This window comes from Physella acuta, unplaced genomic scaffold (assembly GCF_028476545.2).
Source record: "Physella acuta isolate Inbredline_101_S28 unplaced genomic scaffold, ASM2847654v3 ptg000816l, whole genome shotgun sequence".
In the NCBI taxonomy this organism is placed as follows: domain Eukaryota; kingdom Metazoa; phylum Mollusca; class Gastropoda; family Physidae; genus Physella; species Physella acuta.
The window spans coordinates 310,719-335,201 of record NW_026732334.1 but is presented as its reverse complement, the minus strand read 5'-3'; the positions used below and the strand labels follow the sequence as shown (position 1 = coordinate 335,201).

General features: G+C 33.3%; 2 protein-coding genes across 2 annotated transcripts in view; one reads left to right on the top strand and one right to left on the bottom strand.

The window, feature by feature from the left end:
* Nucleotides 1-569: 569 nt before the first annotated feature.
* LOC131951612 (LDL receptor repeat-containing protein egg-1) lies at nucleotides 570-5,083 on the top strand. Its single transcript, XM_059313944.1, has 4 exons — nucleotides 570-575; nucleotides 1,054-1,201; nucleotides 2,366-2,482; nucleotides 4,935-5,083. Exons 1-4 carry the CDS (start codon nucleotides 570-572, stop codon nucleotides 4,976-4,978), a joined length of 315 nt encoding a protein of 104 aa, XP_059169927.1. The 3' UTR covers nucleotides 4,979-5,083.
* Nucleotides 5,084-6,168: 1,085 nt separating this feature from the next.
* The window catches only part of LOC131951611 (uncharacterized), a 35,182-nt gene continuing 16,867 nt past the window's right edge, over nucleotides 6,169-24,483 (bottom strand). Inside the window, exons 11-33 of the mRNA XM_059313943.1 lie at nucleotides 20,267-20,401; nucleotides 19,968-20,102; nucleotides 18,173-18,307; nucleotides 17,922-18,062; nucleotides 17,505-17,666; nucleotides 15,491-15,599; nucleotides 14,736-14,833; nucleotides 14,216-14,355; nucleotides 13,681-13,768; nucleotides 13,449-13,525; nucleotides 13,256-13,292; nucleotides 12,233-12,330; nucleotides 11,569-11,688; nucleotides 11,020-11,165; nucleotides 10,630-10,765; nucleotides 10,238-10,384; nucleotides 9,857-9,989; nucleotides 9,402-9,475; nucleotides 9,047-9,184; nucleotides 8,726-8,863; nucleotides 8,395-8,528; nucleotides 7,839-7,974; nucleotides 6,169-6,216 (exon numbers count right to left, since the gene is read on the bottom strand). Of these exons, the coding sequence (XP_059169926.1) occupies nucleotides 6,169-6,216; nucleotides 7,839-7,974; nucleotides 8,395-8,528; nucleotides 8,726-8,863; nucleotides 9,047-9,184; nucleotides 9,402-9,475; nucleotides 9,857-9,989; nucleotides 10,238-10,384; nucleotides 10,630-10,765; nucleotides 11,020-11,165; nucleotides 11,569-11,688; nucleotides 12,233-12,330; nucleotides 13,256-13,292; nucleotides 13,449-13,525; nucleotides 13,681-13,768; nucleotides 14,216-14,355; nucleotides 14,736-14,833; nucleotides 15,491-15,599; nucleotides 17,505-17,666; nucleotides 17,922-18,062; nucleotides 18,173-18,307; nucleotides 19,968-20,102; nucleotides 20,267-20,401 (2,705 nt within the window). The remainder of the gene's footprint in view (nucleotides 6,217-7,838; nucleotides 7,975-8,394; nucleotides 8,529-8,725; nucleotides 8,864-9,046; nucleotides 9,185-9,401; nucleotides 9,476-9,856; nucleotides 9,990-10,237; nucleotides 10,385-10,629; nucleotides 10,766-11,019; nucleotides 11,166-11,568; nucleotides 11,689-12,232; nucleotides 12,331-13,255; nucleotides 13,293-13,448; nucleotides 13,526-13,680; nucleotides 13,769-14,215; nucleotides 14,356-14,735; nucleotides 14,834-15,490; nucleotides 15,600-17,504; nucleotides 17,667-17,921; nucleotides 18,063-18,172; nucleotides 18,308-19,967; nucleotides 20,103-20,266; nucleotides 20,402-24,483) is intronic.

Sequence of the window (24,483 nt, the reverse complement as noted above, 5' to 3'; positions counted from 1 at the left end):
TAAACTGTGTGTATATACGTGTCTGATACATATGGATTGTATTGGGTTCTAATCTTAAAAGACAAAAAACATTTTAATTAATTTGTTTCATTAGATTTACATTTAAGCAAAATTTGTATGATACAGTAGCATTTAGAAAACAAAGTTTTAATAAAATTAAATGTAATTGGCCACCTTTCAATGTGATAGAATCGTCTTTTGTTGAAATATTAGTTATATTGCATTATAATAAAATCGTATTTGTGGCAGGAATCGATTAGAAAAAACGAAAATAAACAAAACATAAATTAAATTACAACCTGATTTTCAACCTGATTATAATTAAACTTCAAGCTGCCTTGTGTTAAAAGCTCAAGCTATTCACAAGTTAGACCGTGCACTAGCCTATCGTCTGCATCCCCCGTCCGATGACCTAATTTGCCAGTCTATATAAAGCCAGGTAGCCTCCTGTCGGCCACATACCGTGTTGTCTTACAACAACCTGTGACCAGCTAGAAGAAACATGCGCTTTGCTATTGTTTACCTTGCAATTACTGCTTGTTTAGTTTTGACTAGCATTAGATCGTGCAATGCAGGTAGGCTTGTTATGTTAACATTTCCAAGTGTTTAATTAAAAGCTAAGCACATTTAGCACGGCAGACTGTTGAAATGCAGAATTCGAATATAATATGGCTTTATGTTGTTTTTTTTAACAAGAATTCTTGTAATGTAATGTAATGTAATGTAATGTAATGTAATGTAATGTAATGTAATGTAATGTAATGTAATGTAATGTAATGTAATGTAATGTAATGTAATGTAATGTAATGTAATGCAATGTAATGCAATGTAATGTAATGTAATGCAATGTAATGCAATGTAATGCAATGTAATGTAATGTAATGTAATGTAATGTAATGTAATGTAATGTAATGTAATGTAATGTAATGTAATGTAATGTAATGTAATGTAATGTAATGTAATGTAATGTAATGTAATGTAAAGGTATTGTGATGTGTTTTGATGTGTTTAATGCGATGTGATGTTACTTAATGTGTCTCCTTGCTATCCTAGTTCTCTAAACAAATCATACCATGTTCTGTTCTAGTAAAATGCGGATCTAACCAGTTCGCCTGTTATGATCAGAAGCAGTGCGTGAGTGAAAGCTTGGTCTGCAACAACGTGAACGACTGCCATGACGGTTCTGATGAAGCTACTTGCAGTAAGTCAGGAATTTACATCATTTAAACTCTGACTTGACGGAATGGTCTAGCGGTAGAGAGCTAGAGTCTCGAATTCGAATCCGGATTCAAGTCAGTAGACCGCCCCTGAGTCCACCAAACTCTGATGGGTACCTAACTCACGTTAGGGAAAGTAAAAGCGGCTGGGCAAAGTGCTGACCACACTATCTCTTCATATGCCGAGGTAACAGAAACAAGTGAACTCTACTTAACTTGTCCTATAGACCGTCAGGTTTGAAAGGAACTTTACTTACTTAAACTCTGACCTGACTTCACTGACATGACGCTGTTGTGTCACAGTGTTTCTTCCGAACGAAATGTAATTTATATAGAAAACACATTCTTTTAACAGTGCCCCCCCCCCCCCCCCAAAGGGAAAAAAAAACTGGAAGAAACACTATAAGTGCAGTAAGTCAGTAAATCAAGAATTCACATAGTTTAAACTAAGACTTGACGTCACTAATATGTCTAAGTGGTATGTGGTTCCCAAAGTTTGCACCAACATCTTTGTTGGTTTGTTTTGCCTTGATCTTCGATAACGAAATAAATCATTATGTTAGATCGCATAAATGTATTTTTTAATAACTTGTGTAACTGTGTATATAATACATTATTCCCATTAGAAACGAGAAGAGTAGTAGAGTTTATTCACCTCTCAAGTTTTCTTAGATGGTACTTAGCAATGTAAATGTTACGGTGGTTATGTAAATAAAGTGTAGCAATTATTTTAGTTTCCACTTTCTTAAAAAAAGTGTTGTATTTGCTGTTACCGTCACAAAACTACCATTAAAATATATTATATGTATGATAGCTTTATTTTTAATAAATACGGTTAGTTTAGATATAAAAAAAAATTTTTGCACAGCCTCGAAAGAGCATTGAAAAATTAGTGATTATATAAATGTTTACCTGTCTCAAGAACACTGAAAAATAAATGTGTATTCTGCTAGTTAAAATTTAAATGAAAACTTTGTGATGAAAAAAATGTTTTCTGATAGTAAAATGTAAACTGTGTGATAAATAAATATATTCTGCTAGTTAAATGTAAACTGTGTGATAAATAAATGTATTCTGCTAGTTAAATAAATACTGTGTGACATATAAATGGTTTCTGCTAGTTAAATGTAAACTGTGTATTCTGCTAGATTCTTGTCAAGAGAATCAGTGGATGTGCTCCGGTGTAATGAAATGTGTGCCCAAATCAGCTCGCTGTAACAAGACCAGCGAGTGTAGCGACAACTCGGATGAACAAAACTGCCCCGGTAGGTGGCGGGTACATTCGTGATCGTCTGCTTTTGTTTTTGATCAATCTGGGTACATTGTTAAATACTGGGTAATAAGTTTAGGGTAGGTTTCTTGTTGAATTATAGAGCTCATCAAGTATGTAGAACATTAGCAGAACGTGATTGCTACAACTGGAAAGGAGTGTATTTCGTAACTAGTGGAACAATTTAGGGCTCAATAACAAACAGAATATCTATAAAAGTAGCCGAATTAACACCGTTTTAACTAGTCAAATAAAAAAAATGGCAAGAGAATGTGGTAACATCAAAGAGAAACTAAATGTTTAGGGTAACTTACTGCGGTACCACTCGTGGTAAAACACTTAGCTCCCACAGAGGGTGACATCCTGGGTTACCACATTGTGTGGCATCCTGAGTAATCATACTGGTGAAACCCTGTGTGACACCTTGAGTTACCATACTTGTGACACCTTGAGTTACCATACTGGTAACACATTGAGTTACCATACTGGTGACACCTTGATTTACCATTCTTGTCACACATTGGGTTACCATACTGGTGGCACCTTGAGTTACCATACTGGTGACACCTTGAGTTACCATACTGGTGACACCTTTGGTTATCATCCTGGTGATATATTGGGTTACCATACTGTTGACACCTTGAGTTACCATACTGGTGACACCTTGAGTTACCACACTGGTGACACATTGAGTTACCATATTTGTGACACCCTGAGTTACCATACTGGTGACCCATTGAGTTACCATACTGGTAACACTTTGAGTTATCTTATTGGTGACACCTTGGGTTACCATACTGCTGACGACACATTCAGTTACCATACTGGTGACACCTTGAGTTACCATACTGGTAACACTTTGAGTTATCTTATTGGTGACACATTGGGTTACCATACTGGTGACATTTTTGAGTTACCATACTGGTGATACCTTGAGTTACCATACTGGTGACTTCTTTGAGTTACCATTCTGGTGACACCACGGTATTTAACAGTACCCCTATCAAGGCCACCCATGACTAGTATTACTATAGATTTTTAACACTCAGATCGAATCTCTTCCGTGATGGCCTACCACATGTAGATCATTGACTTGTTCAAACTTAGCGTCTGAGCGGTCTATAGCATAGAGTAGTTTCAGCCACTCAATGAATCCACACCAGAAGAAATAAATCCGATTATAGCAAACATCAACAGGTAGTTTCTTGATTAATAACACTCACGGCTAATGCTATGTCTAGTGTTTAAGGATGCTCTGATACGATCACCAATGTCCACAGTGTCACCACTAGACAGTGTTTTTGTCGGAGATCCTCGCACACTCCGGTAAATCTGTTCTAGTTTAATTTTATCTAATCGCTTGAGCATCAAACTCAGTCGTTCACTTGTGTTAAAACATCCAGACCAGACAACCATGCAACAATAATAGCTTGTTTCGTTCATTAATTCAACAGTCAGTTTATACTAAAATCTCACAGTCACACTACACAGTATTCATACAACACAACAACACGTATACACAATTCATGTTAACAGTCGTATCTTGTATGATATCAGTAACATTACATTGCGTGAATTTTCTTCATACATAAAACATATCATTCTATGAGTATTAAGTTAAACAATATTATTTTCAGAATTACAAAAATAACACTAAATCATATAAATCAAATTTAAATAAAGATTATACTTGGCAATTAAGTCAACAGTCAATATAACATTTTCAATATTATTCGAGTTCTTTTACTGAAAACTGTTTTCCATTATTTAAAGCATTTAATCTTTTACCACAGCCCTACAGTTCTGCAGTAGTTCTTTAGATTTTAGACCAATAATTTATTCTATTTTTAAAATTACGTATATATTTATTTTTTCCTTACTCATGTAGATTTGCAGGGTCATCACGCCAATATATAAATTTTCCATATTGTGCCCAAGACCATTGGGGTTAATGAAGAAGAGTTCATCTGTTTCACTGACCGTGTCATACATAGGGATAATGTGGTCAGCACTATGCCCAGCCGCCTATGTTTTCTTAACGTGAGTTAGGTACCCATCAGAGCTGAGTAGGCTCAGGGAAGTTCTACTGATTTGAAACCGGATTCGAACTCTAGACATGCAGTTTAGCAATTTAGCTCTCAACCGCTAGGCTACGCCTTCGCTAGAATAATTATATACTTTTTCCTTTTATTGTTGAATTAATTAGATATTTTAAGTTGACTCCTTTTTAAATGTTTAATTAGTCCCATAGAGCATATAACCCCATTTTGACTCATTTTTTGATTTCCTGATTAGCTTAGAAGTTCCATTTTTAAATGTTTAATTATTCCTATGTATCAGCGTTCACACATAGTGTAACATTAAACCCCATTTTTTCCCATTATATTTCTTCTATTTATGATTTTGTAATTCGATTAGACGTACCGTTTGTCACTGTTTATTAACAGATGGGGGTAACAACAGAGTAAGAAGTTTGAACAACGGAAAGTAAGCGATGCTGCTACTTTATACATGCACTGGCGATGTAAAACCTTGATTGTGTCAGAACAGTTTTTTTTGAGGAATAAAATATAAAAACAATTAATTAAAACTATCAGCAGCTTGATTTAGTTTGTTGAAATAATGTTCACGAATTAATTAGTGCCTGATAACATATGTTTTGTTTTTCTGAATATATCTCTTTCAAACCAAAATTAATATTTAATATACGGTCCCATTGCTACACAATATTGATTATTCATTATTTGAAACTTCTTTCACATATCAGTAGCAAAACATTCAAACCAGCAATAAAGGCAAATAATCTAGTAGGCCTATCTATCAACAGCTGTCGCCATATTTAGTTTCCTTTCACGTGATACAGTTGAAGGAATTCGCAGATTTGTTGCAAGTTATGTTTTCTTCATACCACAAAATATTGCACTTTAATTCCTCGCAAGCATTATATTAATAAATTACCTGATGATACAATTAAGCAAATAGCAGAATGACCTACCTTTTTGATAGAACTTGAGATACCGCCCAACTGCTTAGTAATCCAGAGAAACACATAATAAGGCAGAGTTTCATCCAGTCATATTTTCGGGGGGTGTGGGGGGGTTGAGGGGGGGGTGAGGCGGGTGCGATAGAAGACTACGCATCAGTGTCCCCCCACCCCCACAGTCGTCGTACCCCCACCACCCCCCCCCCCCCCCCGGAAATATCAAGTGTAAAAAGGAAAGAAAACTCTGAAAGGAATACTGTAATGAAGAACAATCAGGCTTATGCAATATATGTTTTATTTTGAAAATTGTAATACAAAAAAAAAGAATGCAATTAATAAAATAATAATTAAGAATGTAATCAATAATAAAAATGTGTGAAATAACACAAAAATAAAACGTTATAAATGTTGTTTGCACCGTTCAAACTACAACGAATAGGAATAATATTTATTGTTGAGCTGCTAACCACTTTATCGACAAGAGTTATCAAAGTACAGAAAAATTACTCTCCTGTTAAAAAGCGGAACCACACTCAAAGTAGCAACTATTCGAGTAGTATCTAAACAAAAATAAAACTGGACCGTATTGAAAATTAATAATATTGGCAATTAATAACACAATGTTTACTTTGAATATCGCCTCCTTACAAATCACAGTGTAACTAATATTGAATAAATAGATCATTTTACTATTGACGCTATGATGACATGTTGTAATGTGCATTGGGTGCATTGTGTGCATCAGTCTGAACAAAATTAAGGAGTTAAATTCATGGAGAAAAAAATGTAAGCGCTTCCATTGACGGTTATGTTAAACATTTAACAAGGATAAAGGGGACATCTTTTAACCTAGCACATGCTTTACTTATAAAACAAACGAAAGACGTGTAAGTAAACATATTTTTACTGCCACATTTTATTTACCTCATTACTGATCTGTAAACTTTTTGTTACATGGAGATATATATTTATGTTAAATTCGATAGTATTTTAAATGAAGAGTGCGAACTACTTATAGGGCGATTTAACAACAACGCAACGATATACAAAAAGCATAAGTGAATGTGTAAAAGTATGTCTATACAAATAAGCAATTGCTTCACTTTTATGATTGAATCTATATTGGAGCAAGTAGGTTGGTTTGTTCGACTTGACAACACACAGCACTAATGTGTAGGGCCTACTCATGTAGATTACCTGGTTTTCTGATGGTTTTTATTTGAAGGGAATTAATCTAGTAATTGGCATAAACATGTTCGTCTTCTTGAGACGTTTTTAGCTCCCTTTGCTTGATCTGTTCGAAATTATTTGAGGTGGCGCTTGTTTCATTGTACATCTGTAGTGCTTCGTAAATTAATCTGTATTGATCCTTTAGAATACACAATGTTAATTTTTTTTTAAATTTGTTTCTTTAAAAAAGACCCACTAATTATAGCTTTGCTAGTTAAAACATACACTATATACGTGTAGTTCATTTTCTCACAAAACTATCCACATAAGCAATAATCAAATGCTTATATTACAAAAAGCAAGCTTTCAGCATATAACAAGACTTTAAAAAAAACTGTACACTGATGTCCCCCACTAACACATACACCATCCTTAGAATGACTACACTCACCACACTACGGATGTCCCTACTAACACAGCCACTACCCTTAGAGTGACCACACTACGGATGTCCCCCACTAACACATCCACTACCCTTAGAGTGACCACACTACGGATGTCCCTACTAACACAGCCACTACCCTTAGAGTGACCACACTACGGATGTCCCCACTAACACTGTCACCACCCTTAGAGTGACCACACTACGGATGTCCCCCACTAACACAGCCACTACCCTTAGAGTGACCACACTCACCACACTACGGATGTCCCTACTAACACAGCCACTACCCTTAGAATGACCACACTACGGATGTCCCTACTAACACAGCCACTACCCTTAGAGTGACCACACTACGGATGTCCCTACTAACACATCCACTACCCTTAGAATGACCACACTACGGATGTCCCCCACTAACACATTCACTACCCTTAGAGTGACCACACTACGGATGTCCCCCACTAACACAACCACTACCCTTAGAGTGACCACACTCACCACACTACGGATGTCCCTACTAACACAGCCACTACCCTTAGAATGACCACACTACGGATGTCCCCCACTAACACATTCACTACCCTTAGAGTGACCACACTACGTATATCCCCCACTAACACATCCACCACCCTTAGAATGACTACACTCACCACACTACGGATGTCCCTACTAACACAGCCACTACCCTTAGAGTGACCACACTACGGATGTCCCCACTAACACTGTCACCACCCTTAGAGTGACGACACTCACCACACTAGGGATGATCTCTGGTCTGACACACTTGAGTGAACCAACCACCAGAGGAACACAGACACGTTGGTCGTGGTCAGCCCTGTCTAGCAGCTGACCCAGCACACAGGCCAGACCACAAAGTCCAGCACCGTCCCTACAGTCGTGGAATCAAACATGTTTTATATTAGATGATGTGGAGATGGATAGATACGTTGTGGGAGTTTCTTTGAATTGCTTTGTCAGCATTAAACCTACAGTGTTTCTTCCAGAATATTTTCCTCTGGGGGGCACTTGATAATTTCGGGCGGGGGGGGGGGTTAGGGGGCCGGACAACATTATCTGTTGGGGGGGGGGGGGGCAGACACTGGTAGAAGTATGTTTTATATATTTCATTTCGTTCGGAGGGGGGTGGGTGAGGAGCGGGGGCGATAGAAGAAATTCCTGGAAGAAACTCTGTAAACCAAAATAATGGTGTAGTTACGAAACATAAGAAATAGATGTATGGCAGGTATAGCAGTTATGATATCGATAAGTAGATTTATAGTAAAGTGTAGTAGTGTGTACAACAGCGTACCTGCACATGAAGAGTACCTTGTCCTGTGAACACGAATACTTTGACCGTGCGTGTGCGGTCAGTGTGAGCAGATCTCTTGCGTTGAGGTGAGGGGCGAAGATGTTCATGTGAGTCAGTTTGTGGACAACGGTACCCTGTTATTTACAACAATATGCTTGTCTAAAGTTTTTTAATAAATGTTATCTTTGAACATTTGCCGATTATTTTTGTTTACTTTACAATGCAGATTGTATAACAAGTGTGCAGCATAGTGTTCAATCATCGAGTTAAAATTATACGTGTATTGGTTATTGTGAAATAGTAGGACCTAGCAATGACGTATTACAGATACCTGTGTCTTTGATGTGGGTTTGATTGAAACCTCTAACTCCTCCCACACATTGCCAGTGTGTACTTGACCTGTGTGGATTGTGTAGGGGCCACATACGAGTTGTACAGTAACGTTTGCGGGAAGATACTGGCCAATGGTCTGAAATAGGAACATGTATAGAAGGACTTTAACCATTGAATGCTACTGCATAATAAATAACTTTACAAGTCAAATAAAAACGTTTCATGAATGAATGAAACTAAACTTTTTTTGGAAGTAAGAGAAACTAAAGGATAAAGCGCACATTTAGAAATAGCAGCTATATGCCTAGATGTGAATTACCTCATCATTTTTGTTGGTATCGCTTTGGAATGCTACAATCAAAGACACTTTGTACTGAACAACCATTTTCCAGAAATTAATGACTGTTGTTGGCATTGGTAGCTGTGTCAAAATATGGCTCTCTCGTTTTGTAAAACTCTGGAAAATGTAAACATTTCATAAGAAACTCTTGCTGGTGTTTGCTAACTATTGTTGCAAAGTGACATTGTCTTGTTGTTAATGTAAACATTCATGGTATCTGAACATGTATACATAATTTAATTTTCATGATATATGAAAATTTTTTTATTTATTTTCGCTATTGACCGCGCTAAAATGCTACAATTATGTATATATATTTATAAGAATTACGTACAGGAACAAACACTGCGTTGATATAGTCGTCCATTGAAGGAGACTCACATGAAAGGAAAACTCGGTATTCTTTCTCTGAAAATGTAAACAAAAAAACTATTGTTTTAAGAGTGGAATATATTATTATTTTAACTGTAAACGCCATATCCTGCCGCCACTTAACACAACATAGGCTTATGAAAAGGGTTGAACTTGTATTAATTATTATTAACTTTCTTAATCGATGTATTTATTTTGAAATGACCTACACATACTAATTACATTAGCTATTTGTAAGCGCATTCCATTGTTCTTGTAATGGTACATAATTTATAATGTGTAATTTATATGGTATTTAAATAGCTCGTACAATAAAGTATACATGGTTGAAATGTAAAATACAAAAATATGTTTGTGAGCATCGTTAGGTAGCTACATCAGTTTTGAGAGCTGTTCAGTGTATTATCTATGACGTACTTGGGATAATCCCCACCACCCTGTTCTTGTCTCTGTTTGGCTCAGGCATGTTGTTCTGGTACACTGTGTCTTCCTGTTCTGTGTTCGTCTCTTTGTATTTGTTCTCTAGATCTGAGCAGATGGCTGAAACAGACTACAAAAAAACTAAGTCAGTATCCAATACAAATACACGTTCTTGAATAATAATTGTAAATTGGCATTCCAAGAGTCCACCCATCTATACAAAGTATCTTGATATATGCATGCATTCGAAATAATTGCTGTGTTAGATAAAAGGGATTTTAATAGTACTTGGTATTTGTAATTACTAAAGATTTAAAAAAAAGAAATACATATTTTGTATTACGCTATCAATTTTAATAAGGTAAACACAATAATTACAGTAAATTCCTTCTCTAAGTTGGTTTGTCCTGATATAGTTTTCTGCTGCAGGAGTTGAAGACGAGCTGGAATGTCTTGTAGAGTTATGGTGGTGTCACGACAACACAGTGCTACCTGGGCAGCTCGGTGGAGAAACTCGTACTGACCCTATTACACATAACATTCTATTAAAACATGCTTTAAGGACATAGGCAATTTTTTTTACGGTTTACGTTTATAATTTATTGGAAAACTTTTAGAACATGTAAAATATATTTGTTGTTTATTTTATACATTTTTTCTAGTCTTTATATTACTATCTGGAAACATTTACTTTTTTTTTTTGGTGTAAGAATACAGAAGTAAAAAAAACAGTAACATAAAAACCAGGGAATAAAATAGAAGTATCGTACAGCTGTCTGAATCATCAGCACTCTGTCTTGTCTGAGTTTGGCTACTGTGTTGAAGAAATTAATCTTCCCTGTGTCCTCGGCTTCTTTGATCACGTTTCTCAAGGCTATAAATGTACCTGTCCTTCCAACGCCAGCACTGTGAAACATGAAACAACATCTTCTTGCAATCGATTATTTGGTAAATGATAATACAACCAGCTCTAGAAAAGTAATTAAAACAGTAAAATGGTAAAAAAACAAAATTCGTATATAACGTGAAAAGTATCTAACTCCTATGATTTTGGCTGGTATTTTAAGCAATTTATTTGTGAATATCTAATATGAAAGCTTTAATATTTAATCTCTAGGGCAGTTCAATGCTTACTAAAATGCTAAAATGGTGTTTAGTACCTGCAATGAACAACAACTGGCCTGGACGTACTCTCTAAAGCCACTCTCTGCTCAAAGTCAACCAGACCCCAGGGGTTTGATGGCACACCTTGATCCGGCCAAGACGTGAAGTGGAAATGGGTCAAGGTGTGAACAGGCTGGCGTTTCTTTCGTTAGTTAAAAAACAGTTTTAAACATGAAAACCACATTGCTTAAAGTTTATATGTGCATCACGTGTTGCATGTTATGGTACATCATATTGAAATTATACTATATGTTTGAAGCAACGCGATTTTTATTTTGTTCAAACGTTTTAACTCTCAGTAAATTGTTACACATGTAATGGTTGAAGATTTCATTTACACTTGTCGGCTTAGCAGGCGAGAGATCAAATATTGATGATCCAACATTTTACACAAATTAGTCAACTTATTGATTTAACATAAGACATGTCAACATTCGTGATTGAAAATATTCTCACAACACTTATGTATTACATGGCATAATATTCCTTTGTGTATGCTTACTTTCTACAGCTATAATGCGCTTTTAATCATGCGAGAAAAATACCTTTTTGAGTTCTAATTTTCGAATAGTGTAGTCAGCAAACACTTGTGTAGAGGCCAGTTCTACTTTAATGTCCCCAAACATTGTGGATTCTTTTTCTGGCCAGTAGCGTTCGCATTTTACCTTAAACATAAATTATTGAGTTAAATTTAAGCAGCAAGCAATCTTGACACTTATGGCGCGGGAATACAATTAATATAAAAAGTCAACATTAACTCTAACTTAATATTTTTTTAAAATATGGTAGGACTGTTAAGTTCAACATCAAAGACAAAAGATGTTTTACATGTTTATTTTGTGAAGGTCTTGATTGTTGCTGTTATACGCAAACTAAATAAGTACGTTAAAATTGTATTATGTTTGCTCATTATGACCATATCAACATATCATCTACACAATGTCTTCTTAATATGTACAAATACACTTTTGTCTTTATTATTTTGTCTTGTTTGTAATACCCAAGTTAAATTATAATGGTGGGCTCAATTTAATGCTCTTTTGCCCACTATTTATAAAATAGGTATGCGCATTACTATTCTTATGGAGCATCTATTTTGTATATTTTTAAAATTTACATTAACATTTAATTTCATATTTGTATCTTTCAGTTGAGATGGCTATTTATAATATACTGCACACAAAATCTAGTCTAACAGTCAATACCTACCTTTCCTTCTTCAATTAAATTTGTCAGCATAACTACGACTTCGACATTCTGTTCCCACAGCATTCTCACAAAATCATTCAACATCACATTGTTCGGTCCTAGTGATTTAGTGTTAAGTTGAAACATCAAAGTTATATAATTATGTCAATATAATTTAAGATCACTAACTTGCCTTAACTGTAAAGTTATTTCAGTGGCACCAATCAGTGCTCGGTACAAATAATAAGTTCTTATAAAGACTTTTGTCATTACATGGCATTAATAAAGTGAAAATAGTCGTCTAAAATGGCATTTCTGTTAAATAAGTCAAAAGCACACACACTCATAAGGGACGTAGGGGTCTAGCGGTAGAGAACTGGACTGCTAACCTATAAGTCTCGAGTTCGAATCCCGGTTCAAGTCAGTAGACTGTCCCTGAGTCCACCCAGCTCTGATGGGTACCTAACTCACGTTAGGGAAAGTAAAGGCGGCTGGGCATAGTGCTGACCACACTATCTCTTCATATGCCGAGGTCACTCTACTTCACTTGCCCCATAGACAGAATTTCTTCCAGGCATCTCTTCGGGGGGGGCAAAGCCCCCCCCCCCCCCCCGAAAAATTTTTACCGCCCCCCGAACGAAACGAAATTTATATAATTTATATAGAAAATATATACTTTTAACAGTGTCCGCCCCCCCCCCCCCGAAGAAAGTTTACCGCCCCCCCGAAGATTTCAAGTGCCCCCCCCCCGGAGAAAAAAGTCTGGAAGAAACACTGCCCATAGACCGTCAGGTTTGAAACGGAAACTTTACACACTCTCACAAAATACCTTACAAAAGACATGATGTATTTTCATTAGTAACAAATATGATTTTTCTAAATACTGATGAATATAAGTAGCGTTAAATAATTCTTAAACTTTCGGGTATTTTGTGTAAAATAACATCTGGCCTCCGAGTTATAATCGAAACATAATAATCGTTAACATGATTGCTACATAATAGTAAAACTCAAAATAATCAATGTAAAAATCAGAACAAATACCTTGTGACGCAATGAATTTGTCTTTGTTATTGTATCCCTGCAAAATAGTAGGGAAGTGGGCATTAAAAAGTTATGTTATAATATTATACTGCTTTTTTTACAATGAAATAACTACGTAATGTGCAATCAATGAAAAAGGTATACTTTTACTTGAAGAACAGATATTTTTTTTTAAATTTTATGTTCTGATTACCTCAATATACGAAGCATTTATATAGTCTCCTTCATTTTTTAAAGTGTTGATTTCAAGATGAACTCTGGAATGGTCATCTGCAGAAAATAAATATAGTGCCTTGGAAGCAGATCTTGAGTGAAAATATAATCTCTACTTGTATTAAATACGTAATATTTTAAGCAATGGGTAAATTTAACTTCCAAATGTAACGTTTTATAAAAACTTGGTACATATTCTGTAGCACACGTACAGGCGCAGATGTTTTTGTATCTGTTTTTGTTTTTGTTTTCATCGCTCAATCCAACGGCCATATTCACATTTTTAGCTGATGGTATATTCTGCAAAATTGACATTAATAATAGTAGGCCTAAGTTGCAAATATACATAAAAACAATCATCTTTCAATTAATTGCAAATACCTTAAATATATTTACTGAATACATATAATATATGTATTCAGTAAATATATTTAAGGTATTTGCAATTAATATATATATATATATATATATATATATATATATATATATATATATATATATATATATTGAAACTTGAACATATATAATAAAGAAGGTCAATGTAATTTTATAAGCAAAAAACTACAAAATGTATCTAGTCAAGTATATGATTAAAATATATTGCCACAAATCTTGAATTCCACACATTTTATTTTATTTTCCATTTAATCTATACCAAAATTAAAGAACACATTATGACACAATGTAGATTTAAAGGAAATAATTGAAAATATATTGCAATCACAATAAACTACAAAATAATCAAACCTGAAATTCCTCAACAAAGAAGTCACTTTGATGTGTTTTTATGAAATCAAATAATGTACCAAGCGCAATCACTTTGCTATCACCCTCTATCAAGGTTTTGCTTTTAAACGTACTAGGACTTGTTCCAATTGACTTCTCTTCTGTAAAAGCGTTATAGGGTATATGACGACAACATATATATATGTACATATGTATATTATAAAAGCACACAAACATATGTATAGGCTATATATAGGTCTATATATAGACGTATCGGTTTTTAATATAGTTTTCTACTTAACTTCTCATAAATAATCATGTGCAATCTATTAAACAGAAGCAGACATAATTATTAAGTAGGATTGAGCATTTCTTGCATCCACTGTAATCCATTCGTTTACAGCAGGTATTTGATCTACAACCAGAGCCTGGTGTCGACCCTAAAGCAACTCACGCCCTGGAGTCCATATAGCCTAACACACTCGTGATCAACGTGTGAATAAATGTTCGCTCAGAGTATACATTCATTCTAACATTATACCTTGATTATACTCCTCAGTTAAATTCTTGGCTGTTACATTTTCTAAAGTTTCTAATTTAACGTCTGTCTCATTATCTGTCTTTATGTTCCGTTTCCGTCTGTAAAATGAAAGACATATGTTGTTTGAAAGATATGCTGTTTGTCTTCACAAAGTATATGCATATAAATGTATGTATATATAAATATAGGGACAGTGTGTTAAAGCGCCTGACTACTAACCCAAATGTCTAGAGTTTGGATCGGACTAATTCCACCAAGCTCTAATCGGTATCTGATTTACGTTAGTCGCACATAGGGCGCTGGGGCCTAGTGAAGGCTACAAAATCTCTTCATATCCCGTTGTTAAGAAACTTATATAATCTTTAACTCAAGCATACAATATTGTCTATAATAAAGGTGGATTAAGCTAGCATTCAGCTTCAGTGCACTGGTAGAACACATTTCTCATATACCTGTTTAAAATGTATATATTCACAGAATATTATGTAAATCCTAATCAGCATAATAATAAATAGATAAAGTAACTGAATAAAATTCAAATAACTTAGTAAAACAAACATTGCGAATAGGTTCTACAAGATCACTTATTTCCTTAACTAATTTATAAAACGGCATTATTTCTACGTAAACATTTTAAAAATAGATCTAATTACATTAATTGTAATCATTTATTAAATTATGATCGGGTGTTCACATTTTAATGATAAATATTTTGAAAATCAGCCTAGAACAAAATACAGCAAGCATATCTATACCTTGTAACGATAAAGATTATCACAAGAACTGCAGCAACTGCGACGACAAGCACACTAAGTGAGATAAACATTGTTTGATGTGTGCTGTTTTCTGACTGGGTAAGTTCCCCTGCAAACATTTAATGTGCATGAAGTATTTTAATTATTTGAATGGTTAAATATGGCCATCGTTCTTATCTATTAAACAATTTAATTTAGAATATGAACCTCTTTTTGAACTAAGATAGATGTATGTGTATTAAATCAAGTTATTATTATAAACTTGATGATTTATGTATACGATGCTCTATTCACAAATGTCAAAACAATATATACATTTAACTTTTTAAGTAAGTATGTTATGTATATTTACATATATATATAAATATACATATATATATATATATATATATATATATATATATATATATATATATATATATATATATATATATATATATATATATGTATATATATATATATGTATATATATATATATATGTATATATATATATATATATATATATATATATATATATATATATATATATATATATATATATGTATATATGTACATATGTATATATATACATATATATATATATATATATATATATATATATATATATATATATATATATATATATATATATGTGTATATATATATATGTACAAGTGGCATAGAATTATCAAAAGCCCAAAGACAAGATCATTATAATTTTTATAAGTGAACTTACTCTAATGTTGAGATTAGAGTTGTTACATTTTAAGTGTGCTTTTGAGGTTTAAATTAAGATCACATGAATTTTAACGAGATGTTAGTATTACACTTAGATTTAATTTATAAATTATCAAAGCGACTGTGTATCATTTTTAATTACACATTTATTTTATATAATGTAATGTTAATATCACTATGGCAAAATAAATTTAATTAAAAAACCAAACTAAAAATATTTTAAAAAGGAAGTAGGGATGTTTTAAATTTATTTTGATAAACTCACCTTTTGAACTTACTTCGAATTCAAACAAAATAAAAATACAATGTAAACGACCAAAACCGACAATAACCGTTCTATAAAAAGAAGACATCACGTTAGATCAATTTCTATTGTAAGCAACACAAAAGGTAGGTAATAAAAAGTATTTAATATGTTACACCTTTCTTGTAATCTGTACATTAAAGTTTAACTACTAATTTATGGGTATGGGTTTGTTTAACTTTTGTTATGTATAACTATTTACACATTTCGTGCAATGTTTAACTGTTTTTCAATTTCAAATGTATAAAATGTATTAACACACCACTATATTACTTTCATCAAGATTTAGTCAGTATTTTCTTATAAAGATTTTGTAAGTTTCTAAAGCAAGTATTGGGCACTAGGATAGGGACCCCAAGTAAAATATTGCTTGACCGTATTAGACAATTTTCACGACTGAGAATGTAGAGCTTAGACCTCACTTGAAGAGAAAGTATTTACCCAAAGTTGAGACTCTATAAGGGGATATTATTCGGGAAAAATGGCATCCACTTCAAAGGGAACCGTTGGTTAGCATTTTAATTATTTCTGGTACACAGTATACTCTAATTAAAAGCAAGCCATCAATTGCCTCACACTAAATAAACATGAACATATATATATATATAATTTATAAGGCAGCTATGAGATATATAATAAGTGTATCTTACACAAATGGAAAATTGATGAAATCGCACCAGGATGTACATGATGTAAAAGTAAACTGAAGACGTAATATTTTTTAAAGTGTTTTGTTTTTGTTACAGTCTCGTTCTACATCTATATATCAAGTTATAATTTTTGAGTTATTTTCAAAATAATGAATGGAACTTTATTTAAAATATTTGAATTTTTTATTGTTATAGGTGGATCAGGTACCCACTCTGTAATATTAAGTATTTTTATAAATTATTAAATATAATTGAAATTACCTTTCAATTCTATACGCGTTCTTTTTAAACACTACATATCTTTAAGCAAAGTATATGCCTACTTTTGTAAGCATAACTTACCCCAGAATAAGCTACAGACGTCATCCGCAATGCTGAATGGTTTTCTACAGCCAATCAGACATGTCCCGTTAACTTTGTTGCACACCTCGTCAGTAGCATTTACAACACACATAAAACTACAGTTGTTCAAGCAATTTTCTCCGTACTTCCCATTATCACATGCTGAAAATTAGGAAGCCTAATAAACAGAATATAATGATTTTTTAAAATATTATTTTTTTACAATTGCATTGCAATGTTTTTTAATTTTTTTTCAGCAATGCTATCAAGAAACTATTATTTAAACAAATAAAGAATATTATTAGAATCTTGTTTGTTACTTCTTCTTGCGTGTGAGTTGAATTTTTATAGAAGTAAAACAAAATATGAATTTAACTTAAAAACTGAAAGAAATGATATTCAACCTCCAAATCTTACTTTGACTACACTTCTCTCCATGATAACCAGCAACACAACCATGTAAACAAGTCCCGTTAGCTGGGTCACATCTGCCATCAACCGCACAGTTGTCTGAACATTTGTTCGTACAATTTAGCCCGTAGGTGTATACGGGACAGTCTAAAATAGTTTATTCAATAAGAATATCAAAAGAAAACAAAATCGAGACAGTTAACATAAAGTAATACAGAATGGTGCAAAATGTAACTTTTCTTTAAAGAAAACATCACCTTCAGTGCACTTGGCCCCGGCTCTACCTGCCACACAGCTGTTACAGTCTCCTGTGACGTGGTTGCACAACTGATTGAAACACAAAAGGCCGCAATGTTCTATACAGCCTTGACCATAACGATGTTGATAGCAAGCTTTAAAATATATGTTAAATGTAATATAATTTAGTATTAACAAATACATACAGTAAACTGATATTAACTAACGTAGACTATAAACGGATGTTAACTAATGTAGACCATAAAAACACTAAACAAAATAAATCCGAACAAACATAAAACAATCAAATGCGTTTACAAAAACTGAATATTAATTCACAAAATTAAGAATGCTCAAGAGTCCTTGCGGACTCCATCGCGGTGTACAGGTCCTAATTCAAAATTACAGTCTGCGCTGTAAAAGGTTGTGATACTCGAAGTGGCAGATCTATAGGAATTACTTTATTTCGACTGCCAAGGGCTATATTAAACCAAAGTGATAGATATCGGCAGACAACAGAACGTAGACACTGTCAATTTTTAGCCAATATTTATTGCAGCGCTGTGAAGCAGCGGCAAATAAAATGCGAATATATTCTTGGCACTTTGTTTTTGGTAGGGACAGTAAACAATAAACTTCATTTTAATTAACGAAAGACAACTATTAATAAAACAAATATGCTCGACCTTCACAAATCTTAATACCAATAGACCAAAGTAAAACGTAAAAATCAAATTTAATAGGAATATTTATTTAAAAGTTTTGATCCAGAATCTGGCTCTCAATGTAATCATGTTGTAAACAAAATTAGATCTAGATTTAGAGTGACTGCACCACTAAGTAGACATATAATCTAGAATCTACTTATTTAATTGAATTTAATTACAAAATTAATTAATTTAATTGCAAAAATTAGACAAATTTTCGATTCAAAATACACCAATAATAAATTTAAAAATAGGCCTAGTAGGCCTGATAAAAAATGTAAATATCTCTAGATCTAGAATCTAGTACTATATTCTAATAATTTTGTTTAGCAAACGGAATTATCTGAAATTGAAACAGATTGTATAACTAGAATTAGATCTAGAAGCTGTTACTTAAATTAAATTTTAAAAGTAGCTGATATTTTTGTAGAAGGCTTTAATAAATTTCTTAGGCCTACGAATTATGTGTCTAATTACAGTAATGTGTATCTGATAGGGGACTGAGCTTAGCTAAATTTAGAAGCAAATCAGCGATACTGATTTCCCCTTTTTTTCCCTGCTAGACCCTGAGGGTAAAACATTACTTAAGAGATGCTATCACTGGTTAGCTGATATTTATGAGCAGCAATCTATGTTACCTACAAAGAGATGAGGTTTTATGATGGGTTCGAAGCAGGTGGGGGCTGGGTATCATGTACATAAGAAAGTTGAGGGGGAAGCATCATCATGTGTCTGATAACTTCCCTGCTGGACCATGAGGGCCATAAATTACATAACATGCAACCCAGATTGGCTGAGATCTAAGAACAGTAGTGGTTGTTACCTCAGAAGTAGATTAGCAGTTTTATTTGGGGTTACGTTGTCTCACGTTTGATACTGTAGTATAGATCTATTGCTACAAAATCAAGGACTCTATAAGTACGTATTGAATTTTAACTATAAAAACACATTTTGTAATAACAGTCATAATCAAATTTATAATTTCTCTAACCCGAAAATATGTGTGTCGATACGTTTTGTTACTTCTATTTTATACTAAAACTGATAAATATATTATTTATTTTGTTTGGTCCGTAAAATGCTAACAAGCGGCATTTATTGTCCTTACGCTGTAAACAAGTGGGACCTTGGAAACCATTGTAACATCGGAAACAATTTCCGTTAGTTCTGTTGCATTTTGAATCCATGCAGTTAGATGAGCATTGGTTGAGACATCTTTCTCCGAAATGGTATTCATCGCAAGCTATGAAATAAAATACAAAACAGATGAGAACAACATTACAGAATAGTTTACTATTTTCTAGTATTAATGTAATAATTTACATGTGCTACACGTAAAAGGTGCGTTCACTTAATTAAAAAAATGTATTCTCTAGACATTCGACTGATGGAAAAACTGGTTCTTACGAGTGCTGCAATTAGAACCTTTGTAGCCATCATAACAGGACAAGCAGTTACCATTTTCTGGGTCACACTTCCAACCCTTGCATTGACTTGAACATCGCCCATTACATTTTAGTCCGAAAGTGTACAGTTCGCAACCTACATGAAGTATTTATACATTTTTTTTCTTTACGGCATTATGGCATAGCAGTACAAGGAAAAGAAAACTCTGGGTTTATACCTTAAACTTAATGAGTTGTGTAATACCTCTTGCTAATTTATAGAAAGTCAAATGAACTGCGATATTAAATTAAGCAAGATAGTGCATTTTACAAGTAGCAGCTTTGGGAACGTATGGGTTCATACATATTTGATAGCTAAATGTAAATTGAAAAGCCCAATTTGTTCACATGTTAATAACATTTATTTCTAAAACAATTTACTCTAAATTAAGATATTAGCAAAGGTCGAATAATATACGAATTTAAGAAGATAAAAACATGTTTTTTAGCGATTTGCAAAGCGGCTAGAGCCTACGTTGTTCACAGTGATATCCTTTTTTCCCAGGGGGGCATGCTGTACATCTTCCTGTTGCCGGATCACAATGTCGACCTGTACATTGCTTACTGCAAATATTGCTACAGTTGGTTCCATAAAGCCCACTTGAACACTCTGCCAATTGTGGTAAAATATAATCAAAAATGAAAGATGGTCTTTAGGCAATTACTGTGCAATATATCTTTTAAAAAATATTGTCGTTATTGATTACATGATTATAGTAATTTTTTTCCTTTTTCATCTCTACACCGAAATCAAAGCCGGAGCAGGAAATTTAGCCGGATAAGGTTATTCAGGAAGAAACGTGAGAAATTTAACCGGAAAAAAATTTCACTGAAAAGGTATTTTATCCAGAATTTGTATTTTAGCCGGACCAGGAAATTTCAGCTGGTGGATACGAAAACTTAGGCAGAAATTGAAATTTAGCAGGATACGAAATTAAATGAAAACAGAACTATGAACGAAATCGGCAAAGTTTATTTCATGTAACTTCCTTCCCCTCCGCACTTCCCTCCCCCCCCCCCAACTCAGTGATAGCTTTAAAATGCGCGCAGATAATACCAGCGATATGTATATATAGTCGGTAATTAATACAGATGGATGTCGCATGGTTTTCTCTATAGTTTGCAGGTTTACGTCATGGTGTCGTCGTCCCCCCCCCCTTTGTTCTTAAAAGTATTAATTAATCATCTATTTAATTGTAATGATCATTTTTTTTCTGTATGTATTTTGCAATTTTGGTCTTGCTGTCACCCCCTAAATGATGTTACCATGTGCGGTCCAAAGTTATACCTCTTGCATATAATTACATATATCAAGAGTATCAGTTAAAATAGATTAAACACATCCAGTGGCGGAACTAGAAAAAGCCCCCCCCCCCACCTAGCAAACACATTTATATATATATATATATTATATATATATATATATATATATATATATATATATAATATATATATAATATATAAACACAAAATACGAAATTAATTGTTGGCCTGTTCGGGTTTTGAATTTAAAAAATTAATTAAAACAAATTACAACAACTTGTCATGTGTGTAAGTGCATTAGTGTGTTTTGAAAAGCAGTTGTATGTTATATCTGCTATAAGATCTCTTGACCTCTAGATGGTCAAAACAATATAAAATATGAAAGCTTTGTATGGTGTCTCGTGTTATGTTTATTTTCATGTTGTTTTTTGTATTATAATTATTAATTTTAAATATATTTCCTTTTTATGCAATGTTATTCTTTAGTAAGTCCTTTATAAAAAAAATAATAATTAAGAGAAGTAATTGTTTATTAATTTGTGTTTTAATTGTCTTTTAAAACGAACTTATGAGCACCCATATTTGACAACTTAAAGAAGGGACGTTTGAACATTTACACATCTTTGATACGTTTGATTGTAGGAGAAAGAGGACTGCTTTCACAGTGGTTTTAAAACAAAGAAAAAAAAGAATATACAAGAGTGTGGGATGGTGTCTATAGAATAAAGATAATCCAACCGCAGCTTTTTTACAAAACAACCATCAAGTCAAAAATGCAATAAAATTTTTAAAACTATAAAAAATTTATTCTGGTCGGCTGTGGGCTCCTAAATGACGTGCCCCCCCCCCCCCCCGCATTGCGGAGTCTGGTGGCGCTGTAGTTCCGCCTCTGAACACATCGTGTGTAAGCCATCAAGTTCAGATATCGTGTGTATCTTTTATTTAAATTATGTGACTTATTTTCACTTATTATATCTAATCATTTGTATTAGCTGATTTTACTTTTATAGGTCAACGGAAAGTACTCAAAATTTTATAGAAGGCAGACATGTAAATCTTTTACTTATATGTGAAATCTCAAGTATTTATCTGAAATAGTACTCAAGTTATAGGCTTTCGCAAACAGTGAAAGTAAAAAAAAAGATCCACTTCCTTTTATCGAAAATCGGTCAAAAATTGATACGGATCTACAAATTTGATATAATTCTTATATATGAAATTTCATTAACCTAGCTGTAACGGTGCTCGAGTATTTGTGTTTACACACACACACACAACACACATACACACAGAGAGAAATTCGGACAAGATTGCAAAACTATGTTTTTCCAATTTAGGGAGGTGTAAAAAAAATTGTGCACAATTACAAGACTTTCTCTATACTTCGTATATATGAGAAAGTGAAAAGTAAAAAAAAAATAATATTAAAAAAATATCTTGCTTTTTAAATGTATAGCTAACTACATGCAAAATAGGTAATAATACATTCTTGGTAAATTATACTTCAAAAGGCATGAAACTGAACGTATAAACTAAAAAGTATTTTATCCAGAATTTAGATATTAGCCGGACCCGGAAATGTCACCTGATGGATACGAAAACTTAGGTGGAAATGGAAATTTAACAGGATACTAAATTATTTGAAAACAGAACTTTATACCAAATTGGCAACGTTTGTTGATGTAACTTCCTTCCCCTCCCCCATCCCTCCCTTCCCTTGCAACTTTTGTCTTGCTGTCACCCTCTAAATGATGTTACCATGTGCGGTCCGCACCCAACCCCCCCCCCCCCCCACCCTCCCGTTATACTTTTGCATATAATTACATATATCAAGAGTATCAGTTAAAATAGATTAAACACATCGTGTGTAAGCCATCAAGTTCAGATAACGTGTGTATCTTTTATTTAAATTATGTAACTTATTTTCGCTTATCAAATCTAATTGTTAGTATTAGCTGATTTTGCTTTTATAGGTTACAAACAAAACAAACTATTTTACATAACTTGCGATTTAAATGTTAAGTTAAGCATTGTTTTATGAAGGCATAAGTGTGTATGTGCTTTTTACTTCTCTGTAAATTAACTTAACTTTGACTTATTTTTCCTTTTTTACCTGATTGTAATACCCCATTAGATGTTAGGGATTGTTTTATAAACAAGAAATGATTAGTGTCTAGTCATAAAAATGAAATAAATTTTATGATTTAATCCACTCTTAGCGACTAATACGTTGCATAATAATTTTCGTCGAAGGGCACAGGTTGTGCATCAACTGTTTTGAGAAGTCTAGCTTACATATTACATACTTGATTAAACCCTACCTCTCTCACAGAAATCCCCTATTTTCCCTGGATGACATCTTTTACATTTTCCACTGACTGCATCACAGTCCTGATCTTTACAATCTAGGCTGCACTTTCCAGTGCATTCATCTCCGTATGTACCTCTATCACAGTCTTTAGTTGATACAATTTTGACACAGGAATTAATGTTATTTATTTGCATACATTTAGAATCTATTAAAATACATTTAAAAAGTGCATGTTTCCTGCGAAAAAGTATTGATTAAAGTCAGCATTATAATTATAATGTATATAACTCCAGACTAAACTTTACTTGATTTCTTCAATGTTAATTTGTCTATTGAAGCTTATAAAGTTTCATATGTATCATCCCCGGGCTTTATTTTGAAATAAATATACGATTTTGATATTATACTTATATATGACATTTCATCAACCTGGCTGTAACGGTACTCAAGTTATCGTGTTTACAGACACACATACATACACACAAGCAAAAACCACATACACACATACTGACAAGATTGCAAAACTATGTTTTTCCGACATATCATGTTTTTTAAATGTATAGCTAAATACATGCAACATAGCCAATAATTGGTAAAGTATACTT

Excerpts from the sequence above, each read along its gene's own strand:
- LOC131951612 (XM_059313944.1), top strand. Across the intron at positions 1,202-2,365 it reads TTCTGATGAAGCTACTTGCA|ATTCTTGTCAAGAGAATCAG; the intron begins GTAAGTCAGGAA and ends GTATTCTGCTAG. Across the intron at positions 2,483-4,934 it reads GGATGAACAAAACTGCCCCG|ATGGGGGTAACAACAGAGTA; the intron begins GTAGGTGGCGGG and ends GTTTATTAACAG.